The sequence below is a fragment of the Rissa tridactyla genome, chromosome 2, assembly GCF_028500815.1.
Source record: "Rissa tridactyla isolate bRisTri1 chromosome 2, bRisTri1.patW.cur.20221130, whole genome shotgun sequence".
Classification (NCBI taxonomy): Eukaryota; Metazoa; Chordata; class Aves; order Charadriiformes; family Laridae; genus Rissa; species Rissa tridactyla.
The window spans coordinates 24,267,908-24,293,076 of record NC_071467.1 but is presented as its reverse complement, the minus strand read 5'-3'; the positions used below and the strand labels follow the sequence as shown (position 1 = coordinate 24,293,076).

The 25,169-nt window shown below is 38.8% G+C and overlaps 1 protein-coding gene across 8 annotated transcripts in view; it reads left to right on the top strand.

The window, feature by feature from the left end:
• Nucleotides 1–25,169, top strand: part of VPS13B (vacuolar protein sorting 13 homolog B) — a 480,344-nt gene that overhangs the window by 221,156 nt on the left and 234,019 nt on the right. For 7 of the 8 annotated variants that reach the window (XR_008464637.1, XM_054189532.1, XM_054189535.1 and 4 more), the window contains exons 21-22: nucleotides 2,394–2,541; nucleotides 15,384–15,511. Coding sequence is in view for 7 of the 8 variants with exons in the window: in XM_054189532.1 (XP_054045507.1) it covers nucleotides 2,394–2,541; nucleotides 15,384–15,511 (276 nt within the window). In the remaining variant the exon portion in view is untranslated. The remainder of the gene's footprint in view (nucleotides 1–2,393; nucleotides 2,542–15,383; nucleotides 15,512–25,169) is intronic. The other variant, XM_054189533.1, reaches the window with a different exon arrangement.

Below are 25,169 nucleotides of genomic sequence, written 5' to 3'. Positions count from 1 at the left end.
CACTATATGACTAGTGGTGTAACTTCTTATTATATTTTGCTGATCCATTTCTTCAGTGGTTCAGAAATAGATGCTGCTTCTTCAGACAGTATTTCTATCCTATTGTCTTCTGTACTGTTTTGTATTGTCTGTGTTCATTTTTCAGAAACTCTTGCTTCACTTTGGCATGCCAATGTTCTTGCAATGTTATGTCCAGAATTGCCAAATCATGGCTCAACAGTTGCTGTGATGGGAAAGCTGCAGATGGCTTTGCCTTCTGAAAGCTTGTATCAGATAAACTGCTAAATTTTGAAAATAAGTGATGTAAACTGTCGGACGAAAGTTTACAAAACCTCAGACTCTCTCTGTGTCCAGCTCTGGAGTCCTCAGCACAGGAAGGACATGGACCTGTTGGAGTGGGTCCAGAGGAGGGCCACAAAGATGATCCGAGGGCTGGAGCACCTCTCCTCTGAAGGCAGGCTGAGAGAGTTGGGGTTGTTCAGCCTGGAGAAGAGAAGGCTCCAGGGAGACCTTATAGCAGCCTTCCAGTACCTGAAGGGGGCCTACAGGAAAGCTGGGGAGGGGCTGTTTGCAAGGGCATGTAGCGATAGGACGAGGGGCAATGGTTTTAAACTAGAGCAGGGTAGGTTTAGATTAGACATTAGGAAGAAGTTCTTTACAATGCAGGTGGTGAGACACTGGAACAGGTTGCCCGTTGCCCAGAGAGGTGGTGGAGGCCCCATCCCTGGAGACATTCAAGGCCAGGCTGGATGAGGCTCTGAGCAACCTGATCTAGTTGAAGATGTCCCTGCTTACTGCAGGGGGGTTGGACTAGGTGACCTTTAAAGGTCCCTTCCAACCCAACACATTCTATGATTCTGTGCATGCAGATAGTATTTCTGTGGTGTAAAACTTGTCTTTTCAAAGCTGATGGGGTTTTTTGTTGTTGTTATGGCTAGAGGACACTGAAGTAGCATGTTACTGTATTCCAGGATGACTTTTTAGGGCTTTTGGAGACAAAGCTGATGACTGTATGTTCAGAGGGAGGAGGAGATGAGAGTTCTGTTTGTCATTGACATTAGTATTTTCCTATTAACTTTGCATACCACCGTATATATAAGTTGATTGTTTTCACTGGAGTAGGATTAAATAGTTGATTGTCTTTCGCATTTTAATTTACTTTTATAGTGGAAAATAGCGAAGGCGTTTGGAAGTCATTCTCCTTCAATTAAATGATTTTTCTGTTTGTTTTGGGGTTTTGTATGTGTGCACGTGTTGCACGCTGCTTGATTCAGTGATCTGTTTTCTATTGGAGAAAATTTACAAGCACATTGCCTGCCTCACACGAATTTGTTTCCCACAGAGATTCCTAATGCAACGTGTGAGGTTTCTCATTACCCAGCTATATGGATTACATTTTCGCTCCAATACCAACAAAATTAAATTACACAAAAAATGATTAAGATGCAAATAATCCTAATGTCTGATCTTTAGAAAAAAACTTATGTCATCTTTAAATGATAACCCTCTGCAAAATCAATGTTAGAAATATTCTGCTTTTGTCAACTGGGATACATCTACAATGTACGTAGCAGCTAATGCTACAGCAAAATGTTAACAGCCAACTGTACAGCAAAGTTGAGGATACAATTTTTTTAAATGATTTTGTCTTTTCTAGCTTGTGGAGCCATTTTTGGACCTCCAGTTCCAGAACCCGTGTGGATTAATACGTGTCACTCTTTTCTGATCTTAAAATAAGGATGCAGTCCTTCAAACTAGATTTTAATGCCTTCAGTTTTGCTTAACAGTGTCATATTTTGAGCAATTTGTCATTTATTGATATGCTTGAAAGATAAAACAATTCAAAATCCTTAGTGGTCAGAATTAAACTTTATATTTAAAATGTGAGGAACAAATATAATAATGTGTAAATAACAATGCACCTTTTCTTTCGAAGCTTAATGAAGGTTAATAAGTTTCTTTGCAAAAAATTTGGGATCTTCATATCTGGCTAAAATTGTCCAGTTTCCATTAAACATTTAGATAATTATTTTGCTTTGGGGTGATCATCCAGGTTTATTCATACGCATTTTGATTGGTATTGATTTTGATTCATACGCATATTGATTGGTATTGATTTGGTGGTATTTTTAAGTTAATAAGTTAGATTTCACTTTTTTGTAATCATAGAGCTTTTCTTCAGACTAACAGGCCTAACAAAGAATTCCAAGTGCAAGTCTGAATGTAGTGTTACAGAATTTGTTTACAAAATATATATGCTCCAATCATTGTTTCAAGTTGTCTTCCATACTTTTCAAAATATGTAGTTTAAGACATGCTTCTCGTGAGAATTTCATAATTCAATATTAACATGTTTTCGTTGTGAGTGGTTCACGAGGCGCTTCTTTTTCTAGCAGTCTGTAGGAACTGTTCCGCTTGGTGTGTCAGTAACTCGCAAGAAAGAGGATGAAGCATCAGTTGGAAGTGCCCCTTTGGCAAGGCAGCAGTCAAATCAAGCCTCTGAGTATGCCAGCAGTCCTGTCAAAACCAAAACAGTAACAGGTACGTATCAGGACTTAATTGAAGCGAGCCATTCTGCCTTTGCAACTTCCCTCAATAACATGCATCCACAATTGAACATTGTGCAAATACTGGGGAACAACTTCCAGTTTTAAAGAAATAGTCTCCCAGGAAATCACAACTTTTTAAATTAACGATAATCAAATTTGCAATTTTAAAATGTATGTTCAATTTTCTTTTCATTTTTGTTTAGGTACTATCTTTGGGGCCCTGATAGTTTCATGTAACACATTTTCTAAAACAAGATAAAGGAGATGTTTTCAATCAAACATCTGCCATTTGCCTTGATATTTAATATTTTAGTACATAATTTTATCAGACTTTATACACTGTGGTTAATCTCTCTGATTTCAGTCAGTCTGTTCATATTGCTTAGTCTGGCATGTACAGAAGTCAAGATTTGTGCATAAACAGTTAAAATTCACTGTTTTCAAAATCACTTTCCCATAGAAAAGGCATTTATTGGCACTTCTGTTTCTGGAGCTCAAGAAATTATTAAATTTAGGAATATATTCTGGCCACTTAAGGGTGCAAAACTTAAACTTTGTAATCACTAATCAAGATGATATGGCTTTCTGGGATTTTCTAGGCTATATATTCTTATAGTACTGTCTGCAAGTAGTAAAGTAGGAGATCTTCCAAAAAAAGCGACTATCCAGCTGAGACTTTTAGTAATCCTTCTGAAATACAGTGAACAAATTCTCTTTTCCTTTGCATTGATGTTTATTTCAAGATAATCATGAAGTACTTCAAGATGTTGTCTGCTGAAACTGAGATTACAACCTTGTCTGTTAGTGGTAGGGTTAATTGTTATTTTGAGGTTAAAAAGGACTAAGCCCAGAAAATCTGTTTGCTGATTATGATATGGGTTGCCATGTTATCATTGGTAGTAAAATAATTGATTCATTTCAAAGACTTCTTTCTATTTCACTTGTGAATATCCTTTATTTTTAACGTTTATCCTTTTATATTTACCATTCATTTATGAATTTCCTTTATTTTTGCCTGTAATCAAATCACTGTACTAAGTATATTCTTTTTAACTGTACTTATCACCTGTTCTGCTATATCAACATCGTAAATGATACGTTTTGTTTCTTCTTGAGTTTAATTCTACCTGTGCCTGTCAACAAAGCACAAAGGCGTAATTAATTAGAGAAACTTTTGTGATTTTGAATATTTGATGTTCAAAACCAGCTATTTGCATGAACAGGTGCTAGATTGGTTTGTGTTAATTACCAATTTATAAAAGTATGCATGTAGTTTGCAGAAGTAGCTTTGTACTTTAGTTTTGAAAATTGGTGTCCTAGTCTGGTACGTGCTCAGCTTGGTAGCCAGTTTTGATCTGCAGCCTTTGTTATTCTTCATCTTGAGTATTATTTTTTTGTGCAGTAACAGTCACACCAGAATAGTCTACTAAAAGAAAATGTTATTGTTCAAAATCTAGAAATGCCATGAATGTCAGGTTTGCTTTTGTTTTGGGTTTTGTGTGCGAGAGCAGAACTGATAAAACAAAATGATAAATTATAAAAAAGTCCTAAAAGCAAATGAAGGATTTCTGTGCATCTCAACTTCTTCCACTTTTCAATTTGAAGTCAATATCAAGATGTGTTTTCAGTTACTTAGTACAATACACATTGCTGCAAGAATGAAAAGTTCAATTTTAAGTTTCATTAACATTAGCTACCATTTACTTATTCACTTTATCCAATAAGTTTAGCCTAAATGCGGTGGTTTTTTGTGACTAAGCAGATTTTTACTTCTCTATAAAACAATTTCATGGCATAGAGTTTGATACTATAAATGAAAGGTGATAGCACTAATTTTCTCAAGAGAACATTGACTAAGCATTTTCTTTTTCGAATGAGAAGCAGTCTTTTGAAGAAATTACTAAATTTGGTTTCTTTAATTATCAACTGTTTAAATTTGTTGAAAAAATGTTACTATTTTTTTAAGTGAAGCTGCATACGTATAGCAGAAGGGTCTATTTTGTTTGTTTTTAAGATGCAGTGTGCCTGACTGCTGGCTTGAAGGCTAGCCGGTGTTTTAAAATGTCTACCTATTTGTTACACTCTGGAGATAAAATGCTAGGTGTAAAATGCCTGAAGTATTTGAGATTTGTGTGCAAAACATGGCGAATAAAAATATAAAATGAATGCCAAAGAGCCAAAGCCTTGTATATTAATGAAATTATTTAAAGGGATGCTATCAGTCTGCTTCAGTAGACCATACAGATTTCCCTTAATTAAAGAAAGAAAGGAGAGCCATGTGCCACTACAGTGCCATGCAGGCTTGTTCTCTGTGTAGCCTCCTGAAACGTCATGCCATGTTAGAAGCTTTTCCTGTAGAGTTCATCTTGTGCCCTGTTTGACGGAATTGGCTTTGCACTGGAAGATTCAGGGGACAACAAAAACTAACACGTATGTCGTGTCACAAAAAAAATAATCTCTGATTACAAAGCCATCAGTTACAGTGGTTAGAAAAGGTTGGATGGATACAAGTGTGAAAGGTGAGATCTTATTCTCAGAGAAGTTTCAGTGGATCCTTCCTTTCACAATTCGTTTCTTTACAGGTATATAACGTGCTGGGATATGGTGAATTGAGTAACCAGTGCCTGTGATTCTTCTCCTTTCTAATTTTTCTGGGTCCTTGCTCCCACAATTTTTTGCTTTGTTTCCTTTCTTTTAATTTCACCTACTTTCTGTCTGAGTTTCCTTTCATTATTTGCCTCACCTTTTTAAACCAGGAATATCACAATGATTATAGGTCTAGGATGTATAATGCTGCAAAACATTCTAGGTAAAAGGGGCAATGATCCTTGTAAGCCTCATGTTTCTTAATCATCAAGGCTCTAGCTACAGATGCATTAAGTTATCAGACAACTGAGATTCCTACATTGATAAAACCGAGATTCCAACACTGATAGCAAGCACGTATGCATAGTCTTTGCAGATTGAAAGAGCTTCTATCTTAAAATCATGCTATTCAGGTGGTGATTTTGAATTTATCCTTTTCAAGCCTAGCATGGTCTCAGCAGTCGCTCCCTTGAGAACTGCTAGAAACCAACCCTATGTATTAAATGAGAGCAGTTTGTAATCACAGCTGTAAAATGATTTAAAACATTGATCTTGAGTTCACTTTATTAGTTAATGGCTGCTGAGACCTTGCCAAAAATGAAGCATGGGAAAAGAGCAAAACTACTATTTATATGGTATCTGTCTGTGAAAATCCAAGGTTTCTGTTCTTAAGTCTCAAACTGTAGTTATTTCTAAATCTCCTCAACCACAGAGGCTTCAAAAACAGAGTGAGATAATAGAATATGTAGTTTGAAGTTTGTATGATGTGGCTGTGAACAAGCAAGGTGATAAAGAATATTAAAAAAAAAGTATTTACCTCAATTCCTTCATCTACCCACTTCTCCCATTCTCAGCAATTCAGCAGTTCCGTGTTAGTTCAATGAAAAGTGATCTGCAGACCCATAGCTATACATAGAAGTAGCTCTTTTATGTAGCTCTTATGTCTACATAGCTCTTATGTCTGCATAGTGGCAAAATGACTGCTATATGTGTATGCTGAATTATATGTAGCATACCTATAAAGGAAGATGCGACGGGCTGCAGTAGATGGATAAGGCATTCTTTGAAAGCTGTCCTGTGCACACTATTGAACAACGATTAAAGCCAAAGTGTCTGTTTTCACACATTTAAGATGGGCACTCATTCATTACTAAAGTAACTTGTAGATTTCTTTCATATCAAGTTACTAAATTATTATAATTATTTTCACTTTCTTTGAAAAATATATTAACATCTTCCATGCATAAAGATGAAATTATTTTGGGGTTGTTCACTTTTTTTTTGTACTGCCTCCTAGTGAGGTCTTTTTGCAGCCATTACACTGACATTTAATTTCACCAACATCTACCGTGACATCCAACATTTAGCAGTGCTTGGAAGTAACAATGATATCCCAGGCACAAATTTGATACTGTTTTGTGAGGTATAACCCAGTGCCTGTGGCATCTAAGTTTTCAGCAACAGTAGAAAAGCAGCCTCACATGTGCTCTTTAGTATGAGGAGCGCTTTTAACAGAAGAAGCTACTTTAGAGAGGCCGAAAAGGTTATTAATTTTTTTCTCGCTCAGAATCCTGAAAGTTGACTTTTCTTATAGCCACAGGATAGGTAGGTAAGTAGAATTCAGTGTGTCATGTAGGAAGTCATGAACCTTTCAGCTGGAGTAGGCCCTATAGCCTCTTACAAAGGCACCTTAAAACTAAATGCCTTGTCCTGTAACTGAAACTCCGCTTGTCACATAAAATGTTGCTGATCCCTGTTATGCAACAGCCAGATATTTGATCATGGTACCGGGGGTGACTGCATTTCAGCCACGTCATCAGTGTACGTTCGGGCATATGACAGCAGGCAAGTGTTTTTCATCACTATGTCTAGCGCCTGTGACCAGAGATTGCTCCATTTTGTTGTCTGGTGGACAGATGGTGAGGGCATTTGCAAAAGAGAATTAAACAATGGTGGGTTTTGGACAGCGCTTTTCCACAGGCCAGGTTGATCGGGTCCACAGGTCAGAGATGGCACTGGTCATGTAATTCCACTACAATTTCAGTATTACCATGGAATATCAGTTCCAAATTCAAAGCCAAGAAGAGAATCCAGCATTGTTTCATTCTGCAGGAAGTGTTTAAGTTGTGGGTAAGAGTATGTGCATATGGAGAGAAAGATAGGACATGAAGTCATTCCAGTTTGGAAAAATCTCTTGTGTTTGGAAACACAGACATTTTGTTCTGTGGAACGATTGTTCTTACAGAGAAATAATTGAAGACTTTTAAAGTTTCATAAGTGCTAAGTTACACCTGGTCTACTACTTGTTTCTATTTCAAGCAGATGGAGGATGGTGTCATAACAAGAAAGTTCAAAACTCAGTCTTAGATGGCACTTATATTTTCTGTCCTCTATAAGTGGTCTGATTTCTAATAAGGACAGAGCTCCTGTTGCCAATTTCTACCTTCTTTACCCTGCTTACTTATTTTCCCAAAGCTTAGAATCATAGAATCATAGAGTTATTAGGGTTGGAAGGGACCTTAAAGATCATCTAGTTCCAACCTCCCTGCCATGGGCAGGGACACCTCCCACTAGATCAGGTTGCTCAGAGCCCCGTCCAGCCTGGCCTTAAAAACTTCCAGGGATGGGGCTTCCACCACCTCTCTGGGCAACCTGTTCCAGTGCCTCACCACCCTCATGGTGAAGAATTTCTTCCTCACGTACAGTCTGAATTTTCCCATCTCTAGTTTTAATCCATTCCCTCTAGTCCTACCATTACCCGACATCCTAAAAAGTCCCTCACCAGCTTTCTTGTAGGCCCCCTTAAGATACTGGTAGGCCACTATAAGGTCTCCTCGGAGCCGCCTTTTCTCCAGGCTGAACAACCCCAACTCTCTCAGTCTGTCCTTATAGGAGGGGTGTTCCAGCCCTCTGATCATCCTCGTGGCCCTTCTCTGGACACGTTCCAGCATGTCCATATCTTTCTTGTAGTAGGGGCTCCAGAATTGGATGCAATACTCCAGGTGGGGTCCCACGAGAGTGGAGTAGAAGGGGAGAATCACCTCCCTCGACCTGCTGGCCACGCTTCTCCTGATGCAGCCCAGGATACGATTGGCTTTCTGGGCTGCTAGTGCACACTGACGGCTCATGTTGAGCCTCTCGTCCACCAGCACCCTCAAGTCCTTTTCTTCAGGGCTGCTCTCAAGCCAGTCACTGCCCAGCCTGTATCGGTGCTTGGGATTGCCCAAACCCAGATGGAGGACCTTGCACTTGGTCTTGTTGAACTTCATGAGGTTGGCGTGGGCCCACCTCTCCAGCCTGTCAAGGTCCCTCTGGATGGCATCCCTTCCCTCCAGCATGTCAGCCGCCCCACACAGCTTGGTGTTGCCAGCAAACTTGCTGAGGGTGCACTCTGTGCCACTGGCCACATCGCTGATGAAGATGTTAAACAAGGCCAGTCCTAGTACTGATCCTTGAGGGACTCCACTTGTCACTGGCCTCCACTTGGACATGGACCCATTGACAGCCATTCTTTGTGTGCGGCCGTCAAGCCAGTTCTTTATCCACTGAATTGTCAGTCCATCAAAGCCATATTTTATCAGCTTGGAGACCAGGATGTCATGCGGGACAGCGTCAAAGGCTTTGCTCAGGTCCAGGTAAATGACGTCAGTTGCTCTCCCCTTGTCTATTGATGTTGTGACCTTCTCGTAGAAGGCCACCAGGTTTGTCAGGCATGATTTGCCCTTGGTGAAGCCATGTTGATGTTAAGTACTTCTTCATAAAAGTGGAGAAAAGAGGAAGCTTTACATGTAGATATGTCTCTCTTATTTACACCAACTGATGCTGAGTTAATGTTTTCATTTGAGATTTCATCTTAAGTTAATAAACTTTCTATTGAGTATAGTGTGGCAGAATATCACCTGTACTTAGTGAAACTGGATGCAGTTACTGATTTTTTTTTTTTCTAAAGTACAACTAGAATGCCAAACTATATTCCTGCTAAAATGAGCTGTTGGAATGCAAAAAACTGGCAAATGTGAGAGAAGTCTGGCTGGTGAGAAATCAATGGATTATCTGAAGTATTTGAATTAGTAGGTTGCTATTTCTGCTCAATGAACTGAATGATTATCGTTTATTCATGCCTGCTATGAAATTTATGACTGATGATTTATTTGGGAGGATGAATGAAATTCAATAGATGCTAAATAGGGATAGTAAAATATAGGAATTTAAATCTCATGCTCATTTACCTAGGGTGCCTGAAAGTACTAGGATTTTTATATTTTTATAAATGGGATTTAGTTCTTGGAAGGATTATTTGAAAGGAATGTCTCCAGGCACAGATGACTTATAGTAACTTTTAAACGGCTGGACAGTCACATACCTATATTGAAAATTAATTACTGTGAGTTTTCATAGCTAGTAAAATGTTTGACTTTTGTGTTATGATGGTGTCATTTCCTCAGTTCAGTGTGTGGATTTTAAAAACATTAGTAACACAAAGGCAATGTAGTATATCAAACCTGCTTTCTGTAGGGAGAAATTCAAAGTTGAGAGAGAGAAAATGGGGTTTTATTTTTAGATTATATTTAAAAGACTAATGAATGTTCAGTATATTTTTAAAAAAGCAGAAAACTAGGCAGAATTTCTCCTGCATTTACCAGAAAAATTCTTGCAAATCCAAAGGCTGAAATTCTTGCTTCATAGTATAAAATTTCTTTGCAGTGGTAAGTGAGATAAAGATAAATTCAGGCCTGGTCTTTAGATATGAACACACATAGACATGTTTTTGTAATTACTAATATAGTAGCTCAGTTTTGCCTGTGAAGGGCTGTTACTGATTTGTACGAAAGTGTCAGTCCTTTTTAAATTTTTGTTCCCAGAACTAAATTGGTATTTTTTGCCAGAAATAATGCTGCAATCGTTAAGAATTTGGTGGGAGAAAATGCTGACCATAGCCATTCCCTAGCCAGCCCCCACTTTCACACAGAAAGATCCTTTTTACTTGCACAATAATGTTAATAGCACATTTGTCTTTGTTTACTGACATATGTTTACTCTAGAAAAAGGCATGTTGGGTAAAAAGTCAAAAGCCTCTGTATTTTAACGCTTATTTTGCTGCTAATTCATTGAATGACCATTCTAATTTAGTCACTACACCTCTCTGCTGCCATTTCCCTGGGTGTAAAGGACTTGCTCTGGCTCTGGAGACATTCCAAACCCGCCCGGACGCGTTCCTGTTCAACCTGCTCTGGGTGACCCTGCTCTGGCAGGGGGGTTGGACTAGATGATCTCCAGAGGTCCCTTCCAACACTACCATTCTGTGACTGTGGCTCAATTATCATCTTGATTGATAAAAGTAATGTTTTATCTGCACTGTTAGTAAAGTAGAATGCAAAACCACTCAAAGTCCAGTAAACAAATTATTTATGAAAGACAGTGCAGTAAGTGGGCAAAGACATTGCGTATTTTTATAAGTGTGAAAGGACTTCCTGCTGTTATTTAAGTTAGTTTTTTATTCTCAAGCATCCTGATGAAGAGTGTAAACTTTTTTTTTACATACAGATCGTCATAGTCTGTCCTTAGGAAAAAAATATCTGTTAAATGAATAATTCAGATACCAGTCATACAGGAATGTGGGCATAGGGAATAGCTTCTCTTATGATAGAGCAAAAATAAAATGTTAATATTTCTGAAACACTTCCGATGGATACCAATGGTTCAGAAAATATTGGTAAATACAGCTTTGAGCTTCACCTAATGCTTTCAGTGACCCTGCTACTTGCATTAACTTTTAATTCTTTTAATTGGTTTGTGGGAAAAAATAGCACATTAAGATAGAAAGTATTTTTAACAAGCTATTCCTCTGTGGTTTAGCAATTTGTTATATATATAATGTTTTAATATCAAATAACGGAACAAAATTATTTTATGGAAATGCATTCTATTCCGAACATAATTTGTTTCTTTGGCTGTCATATATCTATACACAGAAGTGTATATATAACAAATTTCACTGAATTTTTACTTTTGCGCAATATTATACATAGAAACCAAAACCTGGTGGTTTACAGAAAAAAACAAATAAGTTTTAAGTAGGTGGTGGCTTTTTTTCAGGGGTTGGGGTGTGTGTGTGGGTGGGAGTGTTTTTGTTTTGGTTTACATATGAAAAAAACTATCTTCCCACAAAAAAAATCTGTAGGCCATTTAGATTTTTTTCAGAGTTGTTTGAAGTTTGAATTTTCTCCTCCACTGCATTTTAATCTCATTTCTAATCCCTTCGACCCCTTGATCAGTTCCTTAACGGCTTGCATTTCTTGCAAACATCTTGGTATTTTTGTTTTTATTTCTGCTAAAAAACCATATTTAATGCATGAAAATGTGTGTAGATATTAAGAAATCCCAATGAGTTCTTTGACACTATGGAGACTACTTCTAATTTTAGCAGAGGAGCAACCTTTCCAGAAAAAGCCATGTAATAACTGTATGCTTTCCTTTGATTTATTTCTTCTTTTAAACACTATTAATGTTCATGTGTCTTGCTGTCACGGCCTCTTAGTAACTATGATTAGTTTGTGATAGGATTTTTCTCAGCTGAACTCAGCTCTGATGTGTGAGAAGCTGTATGAGAGATGATGTGGCGTGGGAAGGAAAGCGTGCCCGGCTTGTTGAGGTCATACGACAGATGCATTTTGGGTACGGTCATGCAATAGGATGGTGGAGAGGCTGTCCTGCTGCAGGCTGCTGCATCGCATGGGTGTCTGTCCATGGACCTTGTCTTTCAGTAGGAGCTCTCTGAGCTTTTGGGGATCACTGAAAGTATGGGTTTGCCTGCAGCAGAATAACCTTTTCCAACCAGAAAGAACCCGCTGTCCTCTTAATGCATGAGGTATCTGAGGCGCTGAATATTAATAGCACAGAATAGCACCATTTTCCCCAAAGATCTTTTTATTTTTAAAACTTTTAGTATTTTGTGGATCAGACTTCTAAAGCAACCAGTTCCCAGCATGCTAAAAAGCATAAAGAAGGAGGCATATGTCTATATAAGAAAGACACCTCTATCTGGAATTTATACCTATAAGTTTTGCTTAGTGGCATCTCCTACAAAGACAGTATGTTTATGATTAATTTTGCAGGATTGCAACTTGGAACTCCCTCTATACTTTAACCATAAATTGTGAAATGAATTGTGAAAACTACTGCGTCTGGTAGCTCAATCCTGATTGATCTGATCAGTCCTTTTAAAAAAAAATCTGTTTGTTACCAGTGTGTGTTCTGAAATTGATGATGAGTGTGGTAGCCTCTGAGGGATCGGTAGTTGATTGAAATAGTTGTAGTGTATATTTTTACAAAAATACCAGTTACACAATATGAGACTAGAAGATGAGAGTAGGAACATTTTATGTTTCTGTACACTGGTTTTCTTAAAAATGCAACTTGTACGACTGGAAGCACACACACCCCCCCTTTTTTTTTTCTCCTCAGTTTGTAAATGTTTCATACAAATCATATTTTCTATCTAGCTATTGCTGAATGGCTCCTGGCTTCAACACAAGGCTGATTACAGTGCCAGGAAACGTTCCTAGGTTTTTAGTTCAGTAGTAGCTGAGTAGCATAGTTATTTTAGGAGATTAACCTTCATACTGAGACAGATGGAGCTGATCCAGTCTACATGTCTACTATAGAGGACTAGCCAAACACACACAGTAGCCACACCAGACTACGACAGTCTCTTAGCAACTGTCACCTACTGACGGCCTTGCCTGACAGGGAATGAAGACGCTGTTCTGTCTGAGCATCCCTCCAGACAAAACTTAGGTACTTACTAGTACAGGAAAAAAATCAACAGAGGACTTCTTCTCTTCTCAGGAGTTACTTCTGTGGTTGGTTCTTCTTTCCACTCTGCAACACTTCTTTTTACTTCTCTATTTTTATTTTTACTTTGTCTATTTTCCATGATTTCTGGTTGAATGGTTCCTTATCAGTTTGTTGGGTTTTAAGGCTTTTGGTTTTTTGGTCTTCTGGTTGAGTATGGGGTATTACAGTGAAGCTGTTGTCTACCATGGATATTCCTGGAATTTGAATCAGCTTTGAGGTTTGAATTGCACATATACGGAGAGAAACAAGTGGTGCTTCAGCCAGCTAATTTTATTTTTAATGCACAGGTAGCTGTTTCTGGCATTAGAATGTTGATTCCCCTAAGTGAGAGAGAATTAGCCAAGTGTGTGCATCCCAGTGAACAAAACGTGGGAGGCTGGAACAAAACCTAGCTTTAGGTCCCACTCATGAGGAATGCACTTGTTCAGTGACATAGGATGTTGATATTGCCTGCTGGTTGTGCTGTAAAATATATAATTTTACATTGTATTTATCTGTTCATCCTGACCTGAAATATTCCTGCCTATGAGATTTCCAGAATCTTGCAGTGACTTTGTATACCGTTCTCACCTTTATCCACACTTGTATTCTGGAGTTCTACGCTCCAGTAACTCTTCTATTCTAATATTTCTTGATACAGAAGCTGTTCCTAATTCTTACTTTGTAATATGTGTAGTGTAGGGCCTGACTACACAGAGAAGATGGTGTGAACTGAGGTAGGGTAAGAAGTTAAAGCAGAACAGCTATTCCTCACTGAGTGTCTTTGTTTTAACTTAAACCATTCATAAAGTGGATGGAATACTCACTGCATGGCATAAAAGCGTCCACATGAGAAAAAGTTATGAAATAGCTACTTCACGCTGCTTCTCCATATGAACAATTTACTTGTTTGTCTCTCCAGCACAGCTGACAGCAAACAATCCTGAAGTGTCACGCTTTTTACATTCTCATGATCCAATTTTCATTCTTTATCATTCTAATAGATCTATAATTGGAGCCAGGAATATCTGAGAGGACTAATTATAGTGCAGCCATAAACATTCTCTTTCACTCTGGAACACCTCTGTTTTTGAATTTTTTGATTCCCCATCAGTTTAATAAAGTTAACACTTCTCTTTCAGATCATTAAAAATTCTATTTGTTGAAGGATTTTGTCTAGAATATTAATCAACACTGGTACTTTCTAGCCTCGAGGGGGAAAAAATGTCACAAATTAATTCCTCAAGTGGCATTAACATTGCATGCTCTTGGCAGATATTCACCTCTCAGATGTTTCATTTTTAATTCCTTGCATGTTTCCTTGCATGATCAAAAAACTGTCTGAAGACCCAGTGATGCATATCAAGGGGTATATACTTTTGCTCACCTGAGTTCACTTGATAGCATAATTCTGTTTTAAGACTTTTTCTGTAGTTTGTCTGCCACAGATTTCTCCTAGCTGTATAATTGGGAGCCGTAAATTGTCCCACTTGTGCTGATTTCAATTTAGTTTAAAATGAAGTCATGAAGACTTCATAATTTATTCCTGCAATTTTGTCAGCTCAACAACATGTAGGGCAAGACTGGAAATATTGAAGAAGCTGACAATAATTTGGTGGGTATCTCAAAACATAAGGAGGAGGATATTCTGTAAGAGATGACAGGAGGAACTACGTACCACTCATACAGTCTTAATGAATTTGTAGTTACTACTTGATCTCCTCACTAGTCCTCTTTTGAAGTTCTAAAGTGCTCATAATCAATTAAATGCTTCTTTTATATAAAATCTTTCCATATTGATGTTATTAAATAACTAGCAATTTAAGGCAGTTTCTCTTTTTACTGGAATACATTGAATTTTCCTGATATGTTTCATACTTTAACACCTTTAAGCTTGATAAATTAAGAAAATGGTTTAATTTTTATGCCTTTTTGGCGGGGGGGGAAGCATATGCAAGTTTTTGCTAAGCGAATTTTTCAAAGAAAACAAATCAAGGGCTGTAATTTAATATGGGCTGTCTTTCATTTCTTGCAACAAGTTTAGAAAACTAAAACCTTTTTTAGATTACACTAGCAGCAATGCATGTGAAAACCTCTTGGATTGCTATTCCGTCGCCAAATAGGTTATCACACTTTGAAAACTGCCTTAATTTGCTTAGGTCATGCATTCATCATGATATTTTCTTAGCGGTTTAATGTTAAAAAAGTTTAAGCATTTCATTTCATTGCATTTCTCATCAGGCTGATTCAGTTGCCAAATTTAAAACTAAGACACAATATTATTGCGTCCATGGTGAGATAAATAGTGAGAGGACATCTCTTTTAAAATAAGTAATCCTTTTTTTTGCTACCAGTAAATATATTACTTAGTTATATGTTCTTTGTGTAGCTGATTTTTTTTGTTTGCATTAGAATCTCGTCCTTTGTCACTTCCTGTGAAAACCATGCTGAACTCATCTGAAAGCTGCAGAAGTCCTGAAGAAAGAATGAAGGAATTTATTGGAATAGTGTGGAATGCAGTTAAACGCCTTACACTTCAGGTAAGATGAAAAGGAAGTGAAAAAAACCCTGTGTCTTTCCAAACTTTATGATACTTTTTATGCATCCTAGTGCTTTTTATTAGAGGGTTTTTAGAGGAGCTTCCAAGTTTTATTGTCTTATTTCAGTAGTTTCAAAGTCTTAGAGAATGAAAAATAAAATAAAGATTTTTGGTAAATTAGGCAAAGAATGCTTTGGGTTTAGAATATTAGTTTTCAAAACACTTTTTTATATCTAAAGGGAAGATCCTTAAAAAAAACTATATGAAGAAAAAATGTTTGTCGCACTTTTCTGTATTATAAACATAGCTATACACCTTTTTATCCATAGTTAAATTTGCATGATACCTTCTTTTCTAAAAATATTTGAGGAACGTGTGTATGACAAATACTTTCTTGGGGTGTATGATACAATATGATGTTATACAGTGATGGCTCAGCTGTTCACTTGTCTACTTTTTCATACAGGACAAGCAGATGACCACTCAGATTAAACCATTTCATCCTACACTGCTCTAGATTGTGATTGCTGATCAGTAAAAGCAGAATTTTCATGTAGCAGTATATATGCATGCTATATACAAAAAAGACCATGTTTAAAGTCTAGTGTTAAGATTGCATGGTCAAATACTAGATGGCTTAGAAATGCTGGAATTAGGATTCTGTTCTTCCAAGTATATACGAAGTTCCTGCTTAGAAAGTACCCTAATTTAGAATTATTATAATCTGTGCCTCTTGAAGAGGACATTCTGCGAGATCGGTATTTTATGGTACACCAGCATATAGTAGCAAAACTGGTTTTGGTTAAAATAAAATTTAAAAAATGCAAAAAAAACCTATTTCACAGAATCACAGAATGGTTCAGGTTGGAAGGGACCTTAAAGATCATCTAGTTCCAAACCCGCTGCCCTGGGCAGGGACACCTCACACTAGACCAGGCTGCTCAAAGCCTCATCCAGCCTGGCCTTGAACACTTCCAGGGATGGGGCATCCACAGCTTCCCTGGGCAACCTGTTCCCGTGTCTCACCACCCTTACTGTAAAGAATTTCTTCCTGATATCCAATCTAAATCTACCCTTTTTCAGTTTGAGGACGTTACCCCGTGTCCTATCATTACACTCCCTGATCAAGAGTCCCTCCCCATCCTTCCTGTAGGCCCCCTTCAGGTACTGGAAGGCCACTATAAGGTCTCCTTGGAGCCTTCTCTTCTGCAGGCTGAACAACCTGCAACTCTCTCAGCCTGTCCTCATAGCAGAGGTGCTCCAGCCCTCGAACCATCTTTGTGGCCCTCCGCTGGACCCGTTCCAAGAGGTCCATGTCCATCTTGTGTTGAGGACTCCAGAGCTGGACACAGTGCTCCAGCTGGGGTCTCACCAGAGCAGAGTAAAGGGGCAGAATCACCTCCCTCGACCTGCTGGTCATGCTTCTTTTGATGCAGCCCAGGATACGGTTGGCTTTCTGGGCTGCAAGTGCGCATTGCCGGCTCATGTTGAGCTTCTCGTCTACCAGCACCCCCAAGTCCTTCTCCTCAGGGCTGCTCTCAAGCCATTCTCTGCCCAACCCAGTATTTGTGCCTGGGATTCCCATGACCCATGTGCAGGACCTTGCACTTGGCCTTGTCGAACTTCATGAGGTTCGCATGGGCCCACCTCTCAAGCCTGTCCAGGTCTCTCTGGATGGCATCCCTTCCCTCCAGTGTGTCAACTGTGCCACACAGCTTGGTGTCATCGGCAAACTTGCTGAGGGTGCACTCAATCTCAGTGTCCATGTCACCGTCAAAGATGTTAAACAGCACTGGTCCCAGTACTGACCCCTGAGGAACGCTACTCGTCACTGGTTTCCATGTGGACTTTCAGCCATTGACTGCAACCCTTTGAGTGCGGCCATCTAGCCAGTTCCTTATCCACTGAGTGGTCCATCCATCAAATCCATGCTTTTCCAATTTAGAGACCAGGATGTTGTGTGGGACAGTGTCAAATGGTTTGCATGATTCCAGGTAGATGACGTTAGTTGCTCTCCCCTTACCTACCAATGCTGTGGCAACATCATAGAAGGCCACCAAATTTGTCAGGCACGAATTGCCTTTGGTGAAGCCATGCTGGCCATCACCAATCACCTCTTTATTTTCCACGTACCCTAGCAGAGTTTCCAGGAGGATCTGCTCCATGACCTTGCCAGGCACAGGGGTGAGACTGACCAGCCTGTAGTTCCCCAGATCTTCCTTTTTTCCCTTTTTGAAAATGGGGATTATGTTTCCCCTTTTCCAATCAGTGGAAACTTCACCAGACTGCCACGACTTTTCAAATATAATGGAAAGTGGCTTGGCGACTTCATCTGCCAGCTCCCTCAGGATCCATGGATGGATTTCATCAGGTCCCATGGACTTATGCACCTTCAGGTTCCTCAGATGGTCCCAAACCTAATCTTCTCTTACAGTGGGTGGTTCTTCATTCTCATAGACCCTGCCTTTGCATCCTGCAACTTGGGTGGTGTGGTTGGAGCCCTTGCTGGTGAAGACCGAGGCGAAAAAGTCATTCAGCACCTCAGCCTTCTCCATATCCTGGGTGACCAGCTCTCCTGTCTCCTTCCTGAGAGGGCCCACACCTTCCCTAGTCTTGCCTTTACCCCTGACGTACTTATAGAAGTTTTTGTTGTTATATTTGATGCCCCTAGCCAGATTTAATTCTATCTGGGCTTTAGCTTGCCTAATCTGGTTCCTGGTCGCTTGGACAGTTTCTCTGTATTCCATCCAGTCAACCCGTCCTTGCTTCCACCCTCCATAGGCCTTCTTTTTGCTTTTGAGCTTGTCCAGGAGCTCTTTGTTAATCCATGCAGGCCTCCCGGCATTTTTGCCTGACTTCCTCATTCTTGGGATGCACCGCTCCTGAGCTTGGAGAAAGTGATTCTTGAATACTAACCAGATCTCTTGGGCCACTCTTCCCTCCAGTACTTTTTCCCATGTTACCCTGTCAAGCAGGTCCCTCAAGAGGCCAAAGTCTGCTCTCTTGAAGTCCAGGGTAGTGAGTTTGCTGCACGCTCTTCTTGCTGCCCAAAGGATCTTGAATTCTACCATTTCATGATCACTTCAGCCGAGGCTACCCTTGAGCTTGACACTCACCACCAGCCCCTCCTTGTTAGTAAGGACAAGGTCCAGCATAGTTCCCCTCCTTGTTGGCTCCTCTACCATTTGAAGAAGAAAGTTGTCATTGACGCATTCCAAGAACTTCCTGGATTTCTTGTGCCCTGCTATGTTGTCCTTCCTGTATTTCTGACAGAAGGTAATCTTTGAATGCCTGTTCCTTCTTCCTAACAAGAAATGTATTTATTTATATACAGACTCATCCCAGAACCTGTGTCTGCTTTACTCCTCGTTCATGCAGAAAGTAGTTTGGGTTCAAAATCTTAGAAAGCTCTTGAGACCCCTCCTGGAGTACTGCATCCATCTCTGTGGCCCCCAACATAAGAAGGACATGGACCTGGTCCAGAGGGGGGCCACAAGGATGATCAGAGGGCTGGAGCACCTCTCCAGTGAGAACAGGCTGAGAGAGCTGGAGTGGTTCAGCCTGGAGAAGAGAAGGCTCCAGGGAGACCTTATAGTGGCCTTCCAGTACTTAAAAGGAGCCTACAGTAAAGGTAGAGAAGAACACTTTATAAGGGAGTATAGCGATAGGATGAGGGGTTTTAAACTGAAAGATATTAGGAAGATATTGGATATTAGGAAGAAATTCTTTGCTGTGAGGGTGGCGAGACACTGGCACAGGTTGTCCAGTTTGATTGCCCTGGAAGTGTTCAAGGCCAGGCTGGATGGGGCTTTGAGCAGCCTGGTCTAAGTGAGAGGTGCCCTTGCCCCATGGCAGGGGGTTTGGAACTAGATGATCTTTAAGTTCCCTTCCAAGTCCAACCATTCTATGGTTTTGTGATTCTGTAACTCTGTTTAGTTTTCAGCCATCTCTTTCATCATTGTTTAATGAGTATTTTGCTTGTTTTTCTTTCTCTTTTAGTGTTGTCACCACTGGAGATTAAAATGGCTAGATAAGGGGAGTCAAGAGAGATAATTTGTAATCTGTTTGAAGGAAGCAGTGTATTTGTGTTATGTGTCTGGGTGGTACATACCACAATGAGACTCCATATAGAATCATAGGGTTGGAAGGGACCTCTGGAGATCATCTAGTCCAACCCCCCTGCCAGAGCAGGGTCACCTAGAGCAGGTTGCACAGGAACGCGTCCAGGCGGGTTTTGAATGTCTCCAGAGTTGGACACTCCACCACCTCTATGGGCAGCCTGTTCCAGGGCTCTGCCACCCTCAGGGTAAAGAAGTTCCTCCTCATGTTTAGATGGCACTCCCTATGTTCAAGTTTGTGCCCATTACCTCTTGTCCTGTCCCCGGGCACCACTGAAAAGAGCCTGGCCCCATCCTCCTGACACCCACCCTTTAAGTATTTATAAGCGTTGATAAGGTCCCCCCTCAGCTGTCTTTTTTCCAGACTGAAGAGACCCAAATCCCTCAGTCTTTCCTCATAAGAGAGGGGTTCCAGTGCCCTAATCATCTTGGTAGCCCTTTGCTGCACCCTCTCCAGCAGTTCCCTGTCCCTCTTGAACCGGGGAGCCCAGAACTGGACACAGTACTCCAGGTGCGGCCTCACCAGGGCAGAGTAGAGGGGGAGGATGACCTCCCTCGACCTGCTGGCCACACTCTTCTTGATGCACCCCAGGATGCCATTGGCCTTCTTGGCCACAAGGGCACATTGCTGGCTCATGGTCATCCCGTTGTCCACCAGGACTCCCAGGTCTCTTTCCACAGAGCTGCTCTCCAGCAGGTCAGCCCCCAACCTGTACTGGTGCATGGGGTTAGTCCTGCCCAGGTGCAGCACCCTACACTTGCCCTTGTTGAATTTCATAAGGTTCCTCATATAAACGAGGCTTGCAGTTTGAGTCATAATAAAAATAATAATATAATAATCAGAATGATGAAAAGCTGGATCCTTTACAAATGGGAAAATTTAATCAGGACTAAGATATTCTGCTTGTCCATTTTTCAAGGTACGCTTTGTTATGTGAGCAACCAGCAAAGTGAATTTGTTTCAAAGAATGGTTAAGACACTGACCAGCTAAAAATAATGTTTGCCTGTTACCAAAGAGAAGGAAAAAAAAAAAAAGGTTGTATTAAAACTAGTGGAGTTCTTTGTGGAGATGAAAGCTGATGACAGTGACAGGCACATGTTTTCTCAGACAGTCAATTGTAAATACATCACTGCTCTGACATAATACAATCACAGATTAGAGCTAATACTGGCAGAGGATTTTTTTTGTTTTAGATATTGTTTCTGGTGTTTGAAGTTCTAGATCTGTTTACTCTTTACAGGTTTTTTTTTTTTTGGTAATGTACACATGCTCTCAATTTTTATCATTATGAATATGAAATTATAATTTTAGATTTTATTGATAGTAAAATTAAATGGCCATATGAATTCATACAACAGCTTACACACTTCTAATATGTTTCGTCCTTGTGCTTTGATCGTACTTGGTAGAGGGATGTTACATGTTATCAGCAAAAAGTTTCAACAGGCCCCAAGGACACACCACAGAAGTCCAAGAACATGCTTCCATACCAATATGCAGTAGTCCTTCTTAATGAAATATGAAGGAGTTATAGATATGCTTGCTGTTCTTTTTTTATTGCTAGTAGTCCCTATGTCTACTTCATTTAAATATATTTGTCAAGACACAAATGCATATGTATAGCTTTTATCCTTCAATACCAGCCTAAATGGAAAAGCTGAAATTTGTGGAAGGCAATGTGTAGAGGATGAGATGAGGGTTAGGACTCTGTTTTTCAGTTCAAGTACATTATGATTTTTTTTATTAAATGTAATACACATTTTATTAAACACATAAGAATATTAATATGTTAGATTCATACATATTTTCTGAATTTTATTGTCATTTGGCATGAAAAAGGCTAATTTCTAGAATATTTTGTCTGGTTAAATGCTGAAGCACTTAGAGTGTAAGGTTTTTTCTAAAGCTGTTTTCATGTTACTGGATCTTTTATTAACATGATTGTAGAACAGAGAAGTCTGTAGTTGTCATCAGATAAAACAGAACTTCATAACTTAAAATCATCAAAGGATTATTCTTTTAGTGGAAGTTTGAGTAAGTAAATGCGTTTGGAACCGAAGTGACTGGAACGTTTATTTTGGATCCAAAGCTGGTACTTGCTTAGCCTTAGACCTGGCTTGCTCATGATAGAATATTGCATGAAGATTTTGTGCATAGGAGTTGTGGTGAGCTATTAGTATTTAAGTGAAAAGACTTTCATACTTAACTATAAAAAGTTGTTTTTATTATTTACTTGTTGTAGGATTTTATATGCAGCCTTGAAGTCTTTTTGGCAGTTACACTCTGTAGGAGAGTAATACTTGCTTTTCATGTGTTCTTCGTACTAATAGTTGCTAAAATAGTGGAGCAGTATAAACACAATTATTTTTAATTGGTTGTTAATGCTGAATTCCAGTGAGAATAATGAAGGATCTGTATTAAAAGCAAATGAATTAATGAGTAATGTTGCAGTGAATGCCAACTAAATAAGACTGTAATTATTACCTATAAAACTTAGCCAGATATTCCACATACCTTTAAATATCCCTGAAATTATTTGAAAAAATGAGCCTGTTTCCTGAAATTATTGAAAATAATATTTTCTTTAAAGCATATAACTTGTACAGGATTTTAGTCAAAGTGAAACATTGATTGAAAGAACAGAAACGTAAGGATGAGATTGACTCGAGTTCCTGTTCTTTGAACAGTGGTCTCTATTCATGGGCCAGGAAGAGATGCTGTGACTTGTAGCTTCGCAGTTACAGCTATCAGCAGTTATTCAGCAGTTATGAGATAGGATGATTTCTTAAGTTTGTTACTTACTACAGACTGACAAAAAATTAATTTTTCCATAACTAAATAAAAATTTTTTAAAATCAAGCTTTGTTAGCAAAGAATAGGAATACTGTGTAGTGCTATGACACTGTGTTTTAAGTGGCAAAGAAAATGTAGCTGATCCTTATTATACTCGCTGTATGTACAAGTTGTGTGCTCTCTTAGTTCACTTACTCATGTGCTCTGCTTTCCTTTTTACTTCCCTTTTACTTTTTGTCTAACTTCAAAACATTAATTTCTGGCCTGCCTTTTTAAATTCTAACAAACAGTGCGTGTCTGGTTCAACTGCAGATGGTCTAATTGGGTAGAGCGAATTTGAGTGTCAGAGGCTGAGATACTGTTTTATAATAGTGACTGCAGCAGAACCCCTACATGAGATGTGTAATGGCAGTTCTTTGCAGTTCTGGGAGTCATTGCAAGATTATATTCTGTATCTGAAATTCACAGAAAAACGCATTAGCCTTTCTGCTGAGAGCATATGATGGATGTTGATTAGTGCAGAGAAAGGCCATTTCCCAGGAGACACCTTTATGTGAGTGTCACCTTGTGGGTCATCTTCACTGCCTCTAATTGGTTTATATAACTATAAAATGTGGGTTAGGGAAGGGAATCTCCTTATGATATCACTATCATGAAAGGCTGTAAAAATCTCCTGTACAACCTGTCCCTTTTCATTGTGCTTGTGCAGGTTAACTATGGTGCGTCACTTGCTTTGTTTCACTCCCACCCACCCTCCTTAGTTAGGAAGACCTAATTCTTCTGCAGTATATATTGCACTGTTCTCTTTATCAAGCAACATTCTCTTTTTATAGACTAAGAAGTAAAGACACCCCATTTATTCTAGTAACTTAATACTTTCCTTTTTATACAACAGAGATCTTAAAGTCATTGCACTTTTTTAGGCTTATATATTAGTAAAAGCTTAGAGCAACATGTTTTGCATAACATTTTAGCAGTAGAAGGGAAAATACTGCTTATTTCATTGGTTTATCATTAGTGTACATTACTTAGCGTGTATAGGCCTTGACATAATAGAAATGAAAATAGGAGGTGATTCTGTTTCAAGAATTTGTAATAATTCCTTCTCTTTAACGCATGAATGTGTTCAGTATTGGCAAAAGAACACGTTGCTACCAAAACTGAAATAAGATCCTTGAAACAGAAAGGATGTTGCCATGGAAAAATGAAGTAACACTCAGTGCAGCTGCGAAGCATTAATGAATAGGATATTTTTTTAAAAGATCATTTGTGTTTGGTGTGGCTTGGAGGGTCCCAACCAGATGGTTTCCATGAACAAGATCTGACCCCCAGCTTGAGGACTTCTTACTGGCAGATTACTTCATTTTCTTTCCCTTGGATTGTCAGATCCTTACATTAATGCAAGATTTACTGCTGCAGATTTATATTCAGTTACATAAATCAGTCACATTTTACATTAAATTCACAATTTTAGACACACAGTTTAACAGTTATTTAAAAAGTGTAAAAAGATTTATATGATAGCTTTAATATATGCTATTGATGTAGTCTAATTTTAAGATATTTGGATTACATATATTTTAAAGCACTTCCTGATTGGTGAAGCAATCTGTAGCACGCGTTCTCACTTTTGTCCAACATATAGTGCCATCATTTTAGGTGTGCTCTTCCATTCCTTCACTGGAACTTGTTAGATAGATCTCCAGATTCTGTCTGATAAATGTACACAGATTCTGTTGAAACTGATAGTTGTGTATAAGCAGTATCTGCCTCTGAGAAATTCAACAGGTGCAATTCAATTTTGCATTAATTGGGCCCTTGTGCATCCAAGTTGGCAATTTCTTACGTAATTACAATAATTGCATGATTTGCCCTAAAATGTGGAATTTTGCCATATGTTCATTGGGTTGGCCTTTGAAATCCTGCGGTAATGTTTTGCAAAATTCATTTGTTCATATAAAACTTTAAATGAAATGCAAGTAAGCAAACCATATCTATAAGCAAATCTGTAATATTACATATGGAGAGCCTGATGTTGTCATGTAAATGCCACCAAAATTCATGGTCCAGCTCCCATTCAGTTGTTTGAAAATGAATGGCAAAATAATGCTTACGTAAACAGGAATTTCCCTCAGGCATTTGAAGGAGTGAAGCTGTTGTGATTCCACTTCAATATTCTCAATACAGCAAAGTAAAATGAAACAAAGATGATCTGAAGAACTTGTCTTCAGTACAAAGCTGTACAGAACTGTAAATTATGTGTAAAAACTCTACTGAGTATTGAAGTCTCTTCTCGAGAGTACTTTATAAAACATCTCCTGTAGATCCTGCTGCTTGTAATGTGATGAAGTATAGTATCTCTCCAAGTTGGTGGAATTTTTGGATTATTATTACCACATGGTTTGTATATCCAGGCAGCATTTGATGTTAATCATCATGGATACATATATGAAGAATGGATGATTTGTTATAAACTGTTTACTCAGCAAATGCACTGATAAAATAAAAGTTATACTGATCATAAGTTCTTTTGTCATCTATTTATCATTATCCCACAATGGCTTGACCTGCAACCTATTACTAATAGACCAGAAAACGATCTAATGTGTCACTGTAAAAATCTTTGCAAATTGACACAATGACTAATTTACCAGTTAAAAAAAATTCCAAATCTATTACATCTGTAACAATACACTGTTGCTTTTCATCCAGTATAAATAAAGTACACTCTGCAACCTTGGATCAA